Source organism: Clupea harengus, chromosome 19, assembly GCF_900700415.2.
Source record: "Clupea harengus chromosome 19, Ch_v2.0.2, whole genome shotgun sequence".
NCBI lineage: Eukaryota > Metazoa > Chordata > Actinopteri > Clupeiformes > Clupeidae > Clupea > Clupea harengus.
In genome coordinates, this window is record NC_045170.1 from 17,622,314 (window position 1) to 17,637,043 (window position 14,730).

Sequence of the window (14,730 nt, forward strand, 5' to 3'; positions counted from 1 at the left end):
GGAGTCAGATAGACTGAGGAAACTCTTTCAAGCCTCTTCACAAAACTTCAGACGACCATAAATCATTTTTGTTTACGTTGTGCCCTATACTAACTCATAGGTTACTGTACATCAGCTTCCAGATTTTGGTATAAACTCTTGATATTTGATTTAAATTTGTCGTTAAGCTGTCAGTAAAGTCCATAGAAACTAATACCTTTCTTGTAGGCACCTTCATCTTAATTTTAAGTCAGTGTTTTGAAGTTTAAGCAGGCCTGTGATTGGGTAATGCGAAGAAAACAACACAACAACTGTTTAAATGTTTGTTTGTCTGATTAATCGTAATTAGTCGTCCAGACAGTGTGGAGTGTCGAGGTAAGGTCATATAGCCTGACACAACATAAATGTACAGACCATTGATATGATGATAAGTAGCCTAATATTCATATCTATATTCCATGTCCTTGAAGAGAAGATTAAGGTCCTCACAACCTCTATCCCTTTGCAATGAAATATCATTAGCTGGACATATCAGCTCAATAATATGTTTCTGAAGCGTCTGCGTCTTTAGAAACTCGTTTGGGGTGTTTCAGAAAAACCTTAGGGCTGAAACACACCAAACGAGTTTCTAAAGAAACGCGCCATACCATAGGAAACAATAGTTTTGCTAGCGTCACGTATTTAGAAACGCGTTTGATGTGTTTCAGCCCTAAGGTTTTTCTGAAACAACGAGTTCAACGAGTTAATATAGAAGGCCACTATTAAACACACACACAACTCCCGGAAACAAGATAGATAGCAGACCCATAGTCTCACCGCTGTTATAAAGAGTGAGAACAGAGCTTAAGATAGTAAGATAATGTATGGAATAAACATCCTTGTTGGCTTTTCGTTTAAAAGTAAAATTGGACCTTAAAAGAAACCTCGGTGAATGACATTTCAAATACCAGCTTAGATTTCACTTATATACTTTTCTGAAGTTCAATAAGTTGACGTATTTTCAAGTGATGGAGATTGCATCTGAAGAAGTTGACATCGGCGAAGCAGCCACAGCACTAGGAGCAGCATGCGAAATAACAAATCCGGCTATGCACCCAACCACTGAGACTGACAGCAATAGCGCCTACGCGCCGGTGTGCAGCCCGTTCGACTACTCCGCCACTGTTGTTCGTCTATCTGCTTGTTGTCATGGAGGAGCCAAGATGGCGGTCCTGGCCTACAGCCTGGGTAAACGAGAAATAAATCAGTATTTTAGCATTAAAAATGCAAAGGTACTCTCGTTTGCCGCAGTCGTTCTTCTTATCGCATTTCACTCTGCATCACGGTACTATGGAGGTAAGTGTGCAGCTCCAATTAGCTAGGGTTATTAGGCCAGCCAGCCAGCTGCTATCGTCATATTCAGCAATAGCAAGCTAGCTGCTTCATGCCAGCTAATGTTAAAATGAGCTCACTGTCTGCTAGCAAGCAATCTATCTAGCTAAAAAGTCGAGTTTCGGAATCTGGTAGTCCTTGTTTTGCATAAATTCTGTAGGCCAGTGCTTGCTTGAATAATACCAACAGTAAATAAATGACTGACATAATTTCCTGACTTGCCATTTTATGCCTATCCAACTAATTTTCCCACCTAGCAAACAAGCCGTGTGTAGCAGAATACTGCAGGTGGATTTCGGTCGTCACCCTTGTTTACATTCTTCACGCTGTTGGGTCGCTAATGTTAGCACAACTGCTTAAGCTGGCTATGCAGTTTGCTAACTGCTAACTAACGTTAACGGTCATCAGCGCTACTGTCTCCGACAACCTCCATAACATTAATTAGTCACATTACATGCATTTTCGTGTAACGTTATTTTTAAAGCCGATTTTCAGCACAGCAGCGCAATCTGTCTGAGGCAGCTAGCTGTCGTTGTTCATTCTCCCAGTAGTTTGATGCTAGTCAGTAGTAGGTAAACCAGCTAACATTAAGTTATAAGGAAAGGGGAATGGTTAATGTTAACATTCCGTTAAACCTTTGGGTATGTGCAAGGATGTAACCACTCAGAAATTGAAATGTGCCACACCGCCATCCATCAGCTAGCACGCTGCGTAACTGCAACAGTACAACTTCATGACAGCCAAAGTGTTCCATAGCGAAGTTATATTGGAATATGGAGCTAGGTTAGATTACTGTGTCGTGTACTGGGTCAAACTGTTGAAATCGCCGTTGCATTCTCTGTGTTTCAGGAAAGGTAGTTGTGCACATTAAAGGCAGGGACTGCGATTCTAATCCCATGCGTTTTTTGGTCAAATTCTGCGAAATTCTTCTCTAGCTGTCTGTTCAGTGTCTGCATTCATAAAAACTTAGTACACAGTCCTGGGAAACAACCTAGTGGCTCGGACTGAACCACAAACAATCCTAACCAATTAACACGGTGCTTCGGGAGTGAGGGGTGTAGTTTGATTGACTGTTGAGCTCAGATATCAACAACTTTTCGCAAAAGCTAATATTGGACTATATCTTTAACTGTGAAGTTGGGCTGTAGCTGAAAGTAGGGTGTTGTGTTTTGTCAATTATAATTGCCAAAGGATATTTGATGACGGTAAATTCATCAGCCAATATGTATTTAGTACAGAGATGTCAGGGAGAACGAGTCCAGTAGTTCTTATGGGTTATCTTAAGGCCCTTGTTTTGTGTTCCAACCTGCACTACACACAGAGGAAATACATATTAAGGTGTTATCTAGCTAATTTAATATCTGTGGGTCCCTCCGAAGGTGGAGACACATGCGAATGGCTGCTGTCCAGCGGACGTTTTTTGGGGGAGAATGTGTGGCAGCCTTATGGCTGTATGATGCACAAGTATAAAAGCACGTAAGTCAGTCATGGTCGCAGACCATCATTCTGTATGTGTAATGCCCCCTCAAGTAATTGCCTATTCCCAAACTGTTATTTATGAATTCCAGTAGTCCTTTTTGAACAAGTGTTTCTTAATATCCTCTTATGTAGTACATTCACTTATTGACCCTTGTTTCAGGTTTATTCACCATGTTTTGTCTTGCAGGGAAGCAAAGTCTTGCCTCAGCCACAAGAGAGTAGCATTTATTGGTGACTCCAGAATTCGGCAACTTTTTTATTCTTATATCAAAATTATTGACCCTGAACACAGAGAAGAAGGAATCAAGGTTGGTCCTTACTGTATTTACATTTTCATAATTTATTTTTATTATAGTATTATATATATTAGAATCAATTGGATTTCTTTGAATGTGGAAAGTGAACATCTGCAGTCATCAGTCACAGGGTTTTGAAATCTAAACTATGCATAGTACATTTGCCATTACATTTTGCATATGAAGAGAAGTTCCTGAAATATCTCTTCTCTCTCTCTTTCTCCCCCTCTCTCTCTCTCTCCCTCTCACTAGCATGAAAATATCCCCTTCGAAGATCGGGCTTCCTCTCTCAAAGTGGTGAGCTCTTTGTCATACTCTATGCTTGTATTTGCATAATGACCTTCACATTTGTTTACATAGAAGACGTTTCTTGTAATTGCTTTTGAATTTACTTTTCTAGTATTTGTGGAACCTTCTAACAAGCCTACAAAAAGGAAAAGATAGGAAAGTAAAAATAGCCTGTAGATACGTAACTGTTTCCTGTGCTTGATTATAGGATTTCTTATGGTACGCAGAAGTGAACAACTCCCTGAAGGAACATCTAAAACTATGGGTAGAGGTGTGGACGACATCATAATAATACTTAATTTACTATATAGATGTTATGTGTGTATAACGCAGCTAGGGACGGTCTATTCTAAATTCAACCATTTTTTTTTCCTTTTGCAGAATATGTCTGCAAAACCAGACGTCATCATAATTGGTGCCGCAACGGTGAGTGCAAGATTTTGGCCTCGATTTTGCCTGCGTCTTATTTTGGCATGTTGTACCGGGCTCTAATATGCGATCATCCTGACCAACATGTGGTCTCTCTGTGTAGTGGTCCATCAAACTCCACGGTGGCAGCAGCGAGACTGTGCTCCAGTACAAAGCCAACATCACGGTCATAGCGCCATTGCTGGAGGCCCTAGCTGAGGACAGCGAGGTCTACTGGGTTTTACAAGGTGAGGCTCGAGGCCTATCTATCCTCTTGTTATTTGTGCATGGATGCAGCGTCCTATATAAGGGAATATGGTCCTCCCCTGTCCCTTCTGTCAGAGTGCTGTTTTAACGGAATTAGGTTCCACGGCAATCCTTTTCACTTAAACTACCATTTCATTGCTTCCTGTAATTTAGATTCTGGGAATTGCTCTTATGATATCTCTGTCAGTTGAGTTAGTGTTGCTTAAGATTGAATTGTGGTTAGATTGCACACATACGTTTTGTTTGAAATGTATCTGTACCTCCATCCAGTTGTACTTGTGTAGTCCTTGTTATATCGGTGTTGTTGCATCTTTAATGGCATTAAAAATAAATAAAAAATGTTTTGTTTGTTTGTTTATATTATGTTTTATGTTTTGCGCCAGATCCTGTCCATGAGGAGCTGCTGAGTGAGAGCCGTAAGATGATCACCAACGAGGAGATCGACATGTACAACGAGGCAGCCGTGAGCGCCCTCAACAGCAGCAAGAGGAACGCCAAGGCCAAAGTCCGATTCTTGGAGGCCAAACGGCAGGCAGCCATGGAAACCATTGCTCAGTCCGATGACGGCTTGCACCTGCCTGAGGGCACCAGAAATGTGGTTAGTATTCAATCTATAATAGCGCTTTTCTATGATTAAAGAGTAAAGCTAAGGGAAAACCTGGAAACGGGAGGATTCCTGTTCATAGTCATGTAGTTTCCTTTGGTATGATGAGTTAAATTACAGCATGTTCACCCAAGAGCATCTTTTTGATGTTGGTAAGGCTAGTACCATGCCGTGCCAGATGAGTTATAAGGATACACACACACACACTCTCTCACATACTCTCTCTCTCTCTCACACACACTCTCTCACACACACTCTCTCTCGCACACACTGTCTCGCACATACTCTCTCTCTCACACACTCTCACACATACACACACACACATTCTCAATCTCTCTGACAGCACATGTGTTCTCCCCTCACCCTGCTCTCTTCCCCATCAGGGTGCCATGGTGGTGATGAACGCGGTCTGCAACAAAGTGCTGCAGCCCATCGACGGCTCCTGCTGCCAGGCCCTCCCTGCCCCTAGTGCCCTGCAGAAATTGACGGCCGGGGCCTTCCTGGTCTGCATGGTTGGCTTCCTGGTGCTCCACGTTCTGGGCTACCGGCACCAGCGCAAGACCCGTCCACCGGTCCCCCCCGACTTGGAGAGCGGGGAGGAAAAGAAGAAGCCAAACTCGGCGGTGGCAGCTCTCAACTCCAGGGGTCCGCTGCTGTCCGTGTGCAAGATGGGCCTGATCATGGGCTACTTCTACCTGTGTGACCGCGGCGACGTCTTCATGAAGGAACAGAAGTTCTACACACACTCCTCCTTCTTCATCCCCCTCATTTACATGTTTGTGCTAGGGATCTTCTACAACGAGAACAGCAAGGAGGTAGAGCAGATTGCTCGATGTCTGCTAAAGCTCTTCTTTGCATATATATATTCTCTGTAAAGACTGTATCAAATACGGTCTCTAATCGTTACATCTAAATCTCCAATCTGGAAATGTTTTATATTAATCTATAAAGTCTATATGGCTCTAATCTAGAGTGCCGCTGAGTGTACAAATTGCTACTTTCACAGCAAATCACATAGTCAGATTTAAATATCCAAGCATGAATAGTGATGGTCATGTTATGAGATGTCTAAGCATGTGTTTTTTTGTTTTCATCTGATCATGCAGACCAAATTACTGAACAGAGAGCAGACAGATGAATGGAAGGGCTGGATGCAGCTGGTCATCCTCATCTACCACATATCAGGAGCGAGTGCAGTGAGTTGTCCTCTCTCTCTATCTATCTCTCTGTCTCTATCTATCTATCTCTCTGTCTCTATCTATCTCTCTGTCTCTCTCGCTCTTTCTCTATATCTCTTTCTTTCTCTCTCTCTCTCCTGTGTTGCTGCTGTATCTCCCTTCTCTGTTAACGCCAGGGATGCACTGTTGATGCCTTCCCCTTGCCTCTCTGCAGTTCCTACCGGTCTACATGCACGTGCGAGTTCTCGTGGCGGCGTACCTTTTTCAGACGGGATATGGCCACTTCTCTTTCTTTTGGCTCAAGGGAGACTTTGGCCTCTACCGAGTGTGCCAGGTAACAGCTGCGAGAGAGTGCACTGACCTTCAGTACTGCCTTATTGTTCGCCACTGGTTACTGTGAAAATGGATTTGTCAATAGTGTGTGAGGGGGGCCCCATGGAAATTGAACCTGGATGTGTGCTTACTCAGTGGGTGTTCGCCTCTGCATACCAGATATTGATCTCCCTTGAAATTACTATCTAATCTACTGTTGGCGGTCAGGAAGGGGAGTTTTATTGTGGGTGCTTTGTTACAATGTTTGCTTCAACCATTTTGTAATGTTTGCTTGGAGTGAAAGAATGAACCAATAATGAATTTTAGATGGGTGACTAGTCCATGTCTAGTTATTAACTAATAATAATAATAATAATACATCACATTTATATAGCGCTTTTCAAAGTTCTCCAAGAACTTCTTCTGTTGGGCTAGTGCCTCATGTGATGCCCTGGTGTGGCTTCAAGTGAATTTCTTAGTGCAGCTGAAACAGATGGCAGATATAGATTATTATTATTATTATTATTATTATCTAGCCTGAGGATAACTGAAATGACCACGTTGGTCCTTATCTGCGTCTTTCCCTAGGTGCTGTTTCGGCTCAACTTCCTGGTAGTTGTGCTGTGTTTGGTCATGGACAGACCGTACCAGTTCTACTACTTTGTTCCGCTGGTGACCTTCTGGTTCGCCGTCGTCTACGCCACCATGGCTCTCTGGCCCCAGATACTGCAGAAGAAGGCTAACGGTACTGGCTAGGAAATGTATCACTCGTGTGCATAAAGGTCAATGTGTAATGTGTGCTTTCTCTGATTACTTATTGCCTTGTCTGTTTGTGTCTGTTGTCCTCAGCTAACGGTATATGGAATCTCGGGATCCTTATGAAGCTACTCGGCTTGCTGCTCTTCATATGTTTTTTTGCGTATTCACAGGTAAGTGTCACCCATCCTTATCACATGAAATGTTAGTGACTGATAGGAGGGCTGTGTTGGTGTGTAAAATGTGTGCCGGATGTCTGATGCCACACCTGTTCTGTGTGTCTGTGTCTGCAGGGGCTCTTTGAGAGGGTCTTCTTCATCTGGCCCATTTCAAAGCTCTTTGAATTACAAGGAAGCATCCATGAATGGTGGTTCCGTTGGAAGCTTGATAGATTTGTAAGTGTACTATCAGTGTGTGTGTGTGTGCGTGTGCCTCACTCTGAATTGTGGCTCTTAAATAAATATGCTTGTCTCTTGCTGTCTGATATCCACAGTGCCACATTGCTTAACAACCTCAAATGAGTCATGGTGGTATTGACTGCATCTACTGAAGCCAAACTGCTTTTGATTGGTTGACTGTGTGTGTATAAATGGGGGCTTGTGTGTGTGTGTGTGTGTGTGTGTGTGTGTGTGTGTGTGTGTGTGTGTGTGTGTGTGTGTGTGTGTGTGTTTACTTCACAGGCTGTGATTCATGGGATGGTGTTTGCCTTCACCTACCTGGCGCTGCAGAAGTGTCAGCTCCTCTCCGAGGGCAAAGGGGAGCCTCTGTTCTCCACGCGAATCTCCAACTGCCTCCTCTTCATATCGGTGGTGTCGTTCATGGTGAGAGGGAGAACACAGCAGGGGCTTTTAGGGGCTTTCTGAAGTCACACGGGCTGTGTCCTCTGGCCATGACTCCACTCTTAGTCCCACAGGGAGAGGGTGGAGGCGCTGTTAAAGTGGAGGTCTGCGATTCGAATCCCCATACACTTTTTGGTGAAATTCAGCAAATTGCTCCTCATGGTTTTCTAGCTGTCTGTTCAGTGCTAAAAAAAAAAAACCTCTGCTGTTCATACACAATCCTGGGTCTTTATATGGGAAAGAAACATAGTGGCTCGGACCGAGATGTGAATAATCCAAGCCAATCAACATGGAGCATCAGGAGCACAGAAGGGAGGGTTGTAATTTGATTGGCAGTTGAGCTCAAATATCAACAACCTTTCACAAAATTGAATCGCGGCCATAGTTTTTGTTTATCCCTTTGTGTTCTGTCATTATCGACCCAGCATTGGGTCTGAAAATCTCCAATGCAGAATATACTGGAAACTGTATTTACTTATGGAAACACACAACTAATAGGAATAGGTGTCACAGCCTCTGCAACACGCTCCTCTGTTCCTGCTCCAGTCCCTGCAGCTAGACCAGTCTGAGTTCCTGTTCCAGACCCATATGCTACCCCAGTCCATTCATCCTCCCCAGTGTTTAGTAGTTCCCTCCATGTTTAGTTCTCACCTGTAGCCTATGTGTTAATTGAGTTTTAATTTATGCCCTGGACTTTTCCATTGTCTTTGTGTGATGTTGTTTGTGACTAGCAAGACGCTACGTATTGTGTACTCTGAGTCTTGTGTTCTTTGCTTTGTTTCCCCATCGTTGCCTTTTGTTTATTCAAAGTAAAACACGCCTTAAGGGGTTTGTGTCCAATACCTTGTTCCAAGTCTCCGTTAGTGACAATAGGAGAGAGCAGAACAGTATAGAGTAGATGTCATTGATGATCTATACATGTAGACTCTAGTTTAGCTTAAGATAAGTAATATGAATCATTTATCAAGCCTTTATCAAGCCTCACTTCCACTGGTCTTCATGTTGATCCTGGCCCAGTATCATGTGGAAGCACATAGTGAAGTATCCATCTTAAGTCTGAGTTCAGCGTTTCCTTGTTGCTTGTATGTTTCAGACCTACTCCATATGGGCCAGTAGCTGCAAGAACAAAACGGAGTGCAATGAGATGCACCCTTACATCTCTGTTGTGCAGGTAAATCCATTGCATTTTTCAGTACCAACCTTACTCTGTAAACTCATTCTATTTATTTAGACCTAAAGTGAATTTTGGTATACTACCAAAAGACTAATTATCACCAAACTGCTTGTGCTTCAGATCCTGGCGTTCGTGCTTATCCGGAACATTCCTGGCTACGCGCGATCTCTGTACAGCTCGTTTTTTGCGTGGTTTGGGAAGATTTCCCTAGAGGTGAGGCTTAATCTTTTTTTTAGTGACCACTAACCTCACAACCTATTCAATTTGCCCTGTATTTATCTGGGTGTGGTTTCCTGGGTAGCGGGGTGTGTCTGGTCACTGTATTTGTCAGGATGGGGGTTTGTCTGGATTGTGTTTGTATGAATCGACAGAAGTTTTATCAAGCATGATTGGAGATGAACACTGATGTTGACAGATCAGACAAGAAGAGAGACACTATGAATGTTTTGTAAATGACAAAAATAACATACCATAAACCTAAAACCAGCCAAACAAGGCTGCAGAAATACCACTGCTACATCATGCAGTTTCTAGAACTACTGGTGGGTTAGGCTGATGAACTGACCCCTTCCTTTGCCCATTATCTATGTGGAGGGTTCTCAAAATAATCCCTTTCAGTTAGAAAATATGGGCTCAATGTTAATAAATCATAACTGTGACCAGATTATAATTAGTTAAAAGTCTAATGATACACTTTTTGTCAAGTCAGTGTTCAATGTGGATTGGAAATCCAGGACTCTGCTTGAGGAGATGGTTTAGGACAGTGGTTCCCAAACTTTTTACATTCCCGTACCCCTTCAGACATTTAATCTCCAGCTGCGTTACCCCCCCCCCCCCCGTTGAAAAAAAAAAGTTTTCCTTTTCACCTTTTACTTTAATTCCGTTTTAATCCGTTTCGGCTCATTTTGTTCACCCAGAGGTAGATTGATGGCTTAAAATGAGTGAATAATATGTGCCACCACAAGTGACCCAAACCTTCTAAGGTTGTTGTTTGCCAGCCATCAACAGAACAGAAGACTAAAAAAACATTATTTGCAGGCGATTGGGAAGATGAGCGAATTCATTTGACAGGCTACGGAGGTCTGTGTTGAATAGGGGGGCGTGGCCGGAGCGGAGTTCAGCACAGACGTGACATTTTCTCAGTGGTTTTGTTTTCTAATTAATGCTTGTTCATCGTTGCGATCGTTGTTGTGTTTATAAGAAAGAAATACAGCCTTGACAAAATACAGGGGAATTTGGACGATTTTGATGCACAAAATGATGTTTCCGTCTGAAAGTTGCAATTCTGTTTCAAACGGTACATTCTGCGAATTCCGTCCGTTTTCTGTTATCGCGGAAATTTTCTCCCCGCGTACCCCCTGAACCACTTCGCGTACCCCAGTTTGGGAACCGATGGTTTAGGACATTGACCCAGAATTTACCACAGCATACGTCACGGTTCAATATATTGAAAAGCTAATTACTTTCGGGCTGCTCAACAAACCTGTTACCCAGCTGATCTTGGTTCAAATAAACACAACATATAATTTATCGGCAAACACATAGGCTTTCAAACCACCATCCAAAATATCATCGTATCGTTTGTTTATCCGTTCAGCATCGCTTTAAAAACGTTAAGATTCCCTCAACCTCTCGTTTAATCGACCCCATCTATCTCTCCTCCTTCCCCAGCTCTTCATCTGCCAGTACCACATCTGGCTAGCGGCCGACACCAAGGGCATCCTGGTCCTTGTGCCCGGCAACCCCTCGCTCAACATCATCGTCAGCACCTTCATCTTCGTGTGCGTGGCGCACGAGATTTCGCTGATCACCAATGACCTGGCGCAGGTGGTGATCCCCAAGGAGAACGGGCCGCTGCTCAAGAGGATGCTGGCCCTGACCGCCTTCCTGGGCGCTCTGCTGTTGCTCTCCAGGGACCACTGAGGAGAAGAAGGAAGAGGGTGGGCGACCGGAAGGGAAGTAGATGGGACACAACGTGACGTGACGCGGGGAAGAACTGGTTACTTGGAACTGGTTCGCTGGGTTTCTGGAGAAGATGGAGGACGAGGTCGAGTCAGTTGTGAAGGAGGGTTACTTACCAGCTAGACTTGTCGGGAGCGTCGGAGGAAGGACTTAAAAGGCATTGAGGGGAGGAGCTGAGAGATGTGCCTTCCGGCTGTGCTGCTGTGATTGGTCAGGATCCTTGGAGTAGAAAGATTTGCAGGCAGCTCCCGTTTTGTGTGAGGGGAGTGATGCTCGCGCTGCGCAAATGAATCGGGCTGAATTGCCGACGCAGACACGGACGAGGTTCTCCCAGGTCGTTCCCCTCGAAGCTCTTCAACAGCAGTTTTCATAAATCTCATTGATAAGTTTGTTTACAGTCAGCAGATACATATAAACAAATGTCTCGTTGAAGGCCTAGAATGGACCTAGAACCTAGAACGGACCCTAGAATGACTGACACTTTCTAGACGAGAGCGGTTCCTTCTCCGTCCAGTCGAGAACACCGTAGCTGTACAGATGATTTAAAAAAAAAAAAAAAAAAAAAAAGTTTTGATTTCTGAAAATCTGAATTGATTATTTTGCCTTTGCACTGACCGGTGCTGTGATGTCATAGCTCTGACACCGCTTTGAATTCGATGTACAGTATTTAATGTTTTAAATTAAGCTTATATTTTATACAGGTGTATATTTGTTTATGTATTTCGATGTTCGTTTTCATTCTCCTCTGGCTTTTTCCTCTCGTTGCTGTGTTTGTGTCCATGACTACTGTATGTGAATGAAGTACTGGCGTATGCATTCATTCTCTCACCTCATAGTAGAGTGGCTTTAAAGTCAGTCACGCATTAAATGAAAGGGCAGGACTTACAGGTCATTGGTGAATGTTCCACTGTTACGTGAATCTACCCCAATGAAAGCAGCAGTCTTCAGTAGGCTATGTCTTGACTGTTAAGGACTGTTTCCCCACCATTTCTACATCCAAACGGCAGCAAAAAAAAAAACAACAACATGATTTCATTTTGTATATCACCAAGTGTTGGTGATTTAACCACTGATAATGAATGCCAATGTTTTGAGAAAGCACAGGCTTTTTTTTTTGACATTTTACTGATATTTAATGACATTGTATTGAAGGCTTATTACTGCTGCATATTAGTTCCATTTGCTTGACGCAGTAGCATTTCTCCCAGTGGACACACACGCACACGTCTCAGCGGTAGACACTACTGTGTGAATGTTCGACAGGGGCAGTAGCTAAGCTAATGTGTTTTTGTGTGTCTGAAAGCACAGAGCCTACAGGAGTGTCTGATTGATACATAAACACAGGATGAATGCTGGGAGGTGGAGCAACACTTTTCATTTTGTTAAGGTTTGCAGTGTTCTTGCTTTTGTAGTCTGTTTACACCTTGATGCTGTGTGATTATGGCTAGACTAAACTACAGTCATGTGAATAGCGCTATCTGTATATTCATTGGTGTGCACTGTCAGTTGTCCACTGAAGATATACCAATAGACATATCATACAGTGGCACCACAATAACACCTAGTATACCTAGTTTACACAGTAACAACAAGAATTACTCAATGTTCAACCCTGTGAAAAGAGAAGTTAACTTTGCTTGTTTTTCAACTAAACCTCCAGCAAAGCATATTGTACAGTGTGTAAATCAAATTTTAAGGCTACTGTTCCCTTAAATGTGGGATGTCTTAGTTGATGTGCCATGGCTTTCCTGATGAAAGGGGTTTGTGTATTCTCTTCCTCTGTGACAGGAAACCGTAGCAACTGCTGCTGCACCGTCATTAGCTATATTTTAAGCGGGATACATTTATGGGTCCTGTGTTCACTTTCTTTCAGAAAAACAAACAAACAAAATGGCCTGTTCTGACCATGCGGATCATTTCTGCATAAGAAGTCTGGCATTTTCTTCCATTGTAGGGAGGCATTTAACCTGTGACAAGGAAACCAAGTGAACTTCTGTTTCACACTGCTAACAAACCGTGGTGTGCTTCTGTTTTCTTTTATGGGCGTTGCAGCTGCTCGACAATGGGGCAGCTTCACGTTCTCACACACTCAGTGTTTGCTTAAATGGAGGTTAATTTCAGTGTACTGTATAAAGGCTATTCTGGGACATGTGGAACATCACGTGACCATGTTCAGAACTTCCTGTGTTTGTTCTGTTGTGGTTTTTCTCTCTCTCTCTCTCTTTTTTTTTTGTATAGTTGGATTGGTATATATTTAAACAAGACAAGCTTTATCCCAGGGCCTTGACAGAGATTTGTTTTTCTTTGTAAATACATTGGTGGTGTCTTCAAATGTGAAAAAAAGATGACCTGTTTTTATTTTCAGAACAATTTGTTTGAACCTGTTGTACTCTTCATTGTTATTGCCGATAAAGATGTCCTTGGACTTGTCTGGTTGTGTGGTCTTTTTCTACTAAGCACTTGCCTTGGTATAGCCTTGGTTTCTATTACTGTATATATCGCTGGCAAGTTCACCTAAGCCTTTTAATGTATAATTATAACGTTCAGATATCCTTCAGACATCAAAATACAGTTGAGTATCTGTATCTGTGTTCAGCCTTTTAGTTCAGATGTTGCATTGCGCTTTTCAGCTCATGACTGACCTCCTCAGGTTGCAGGCTCTAAGTACACTAAAACCCACTACTGAGGATCCCACTAGAGCAGAAATGAGTGGAACATTGAGGATAGTAGTAACACACACCTGAGAGAAACCAATTCGTTTTGCATATGATATTCACAGCAGGGTACTATCAATAGTTTGTTTTTAATGATCCATGCAAGAATCTACTGGACTGCACATGAAACAGTATGGGAAAGTTACTTTTGTTACCTTCTTGTGCTTGTAGTTTCCTCTGGAAATGAGTGTATGCTTAACATGTTCAAGCACGTAAACATTTAGACACGTGGATACCTGGATGAACCGAACTCTTTCAAAATATGACAGAGACGTCACATCATGAATGTTCAGTGGGTTGATATTTTTACCTTGTCCTTGTGTATGTATGTTCAAGAATTCAATTGACACTTAATATAAAGATCATAGCCTCTATAAGAGTAAATTTGAAAGCGTAAGAAAATAGAGCACACACACACACATGTGAGTGTGTGATCAGACAGACTTGCCTTTAGGTGTTTGTTGCTGCTATCTACAGACTGAGGAAAGGTGCATTCATCACATAAACGAACCACATAAGAAGTCAACTTGAGAGAAAACTGAGCGAAATACTGAAATAAAGGCCAGTAGACACTTTCTCAGAGCATCTGTTTCCATGACAGAAACGGTCAAAAACATAATTCATCATTATAACAATCATAATATTATCACTAATTTCAGTTGCTCACAATGCCTGCCTATATGCAGTTCTCAACCAAATAACCACATGTTTGTTTTAGGATCCTTGATATTGAACTATGCTTACTACACATTCTTTCTTAATGTATCAGTGTGAGGGCATCCCATTGCAGGCACTTTAAAATATGTCAGAGGGAAATGTTTATATTCAGTTAGTGTGATACCCATACCAGGGGCAACAGCAGGATACAGTTCAAGGTTCGCACACTCAAGACAGTTGGGCCACCATAGAGTGCCCCCCGCAGAACCTAAGTGGCAGCAGCTCATTTTCCTGAAACGTATACAAACCAGTTATTAATGTAAACAGAAGTGAATGAGAGTGCCTAGCGCATGGGGCAGTGTGACATAGACTGCACTGTGAAACAAGCCACAATTGACAAGAAATTGGTTGATTGGAACATTTTCTTATTATATAACGTAACCTAC

General features: G+C 42.6%; 1 protein-coding gene across 1 annotated transcript; it reads left to right on the plus strand.

The window, feature by feature from the left end:
* Nucleotides 1-828: 828 nt before the first annotated feature.
* casd1 (CAS1 domain containing 1) lies at nucleotides 829-13,338 on the plus strand. Its single transcript, XM_012829571.3, has 18 exons — nucleotides 829-1,314; nucleotides 2,730-2,826; nucleotides 3,017-3,137; nucleotides 3,378-3,422; nucleotides 3,622-3,684; nucleotides 3,795-3,839; nucleotides 3,946-4,069; nucleotides 4,472-4,686; nucleotides 5,076-5,507; nucleotides 5,799-5,888; nucleotides 6,085-6,204; nucleotides 6,771-6,927; nucleotides 7,032-7,111; nucleotides 7,232-7,333; nucleotides 7,619-7,759; nucleotides 8,871-8,948; nucleotides 9,072-9,164; nucleotides 10,623-13,338. Exons 1-18 carry the CDS (start codon nucleotides 987-989, stop codon nucleotides 10,872-10,874), a joined length of 2,583 nt encoding a protein of 860 aa, XP_012685025.2. The 5' UTR covers nucleotides 829-986; the 3' UTR covers nucleotides 10,875-13,338.
* Nucleotides 13,339-14,730: the final 1,392 nt, after the last annotated feature.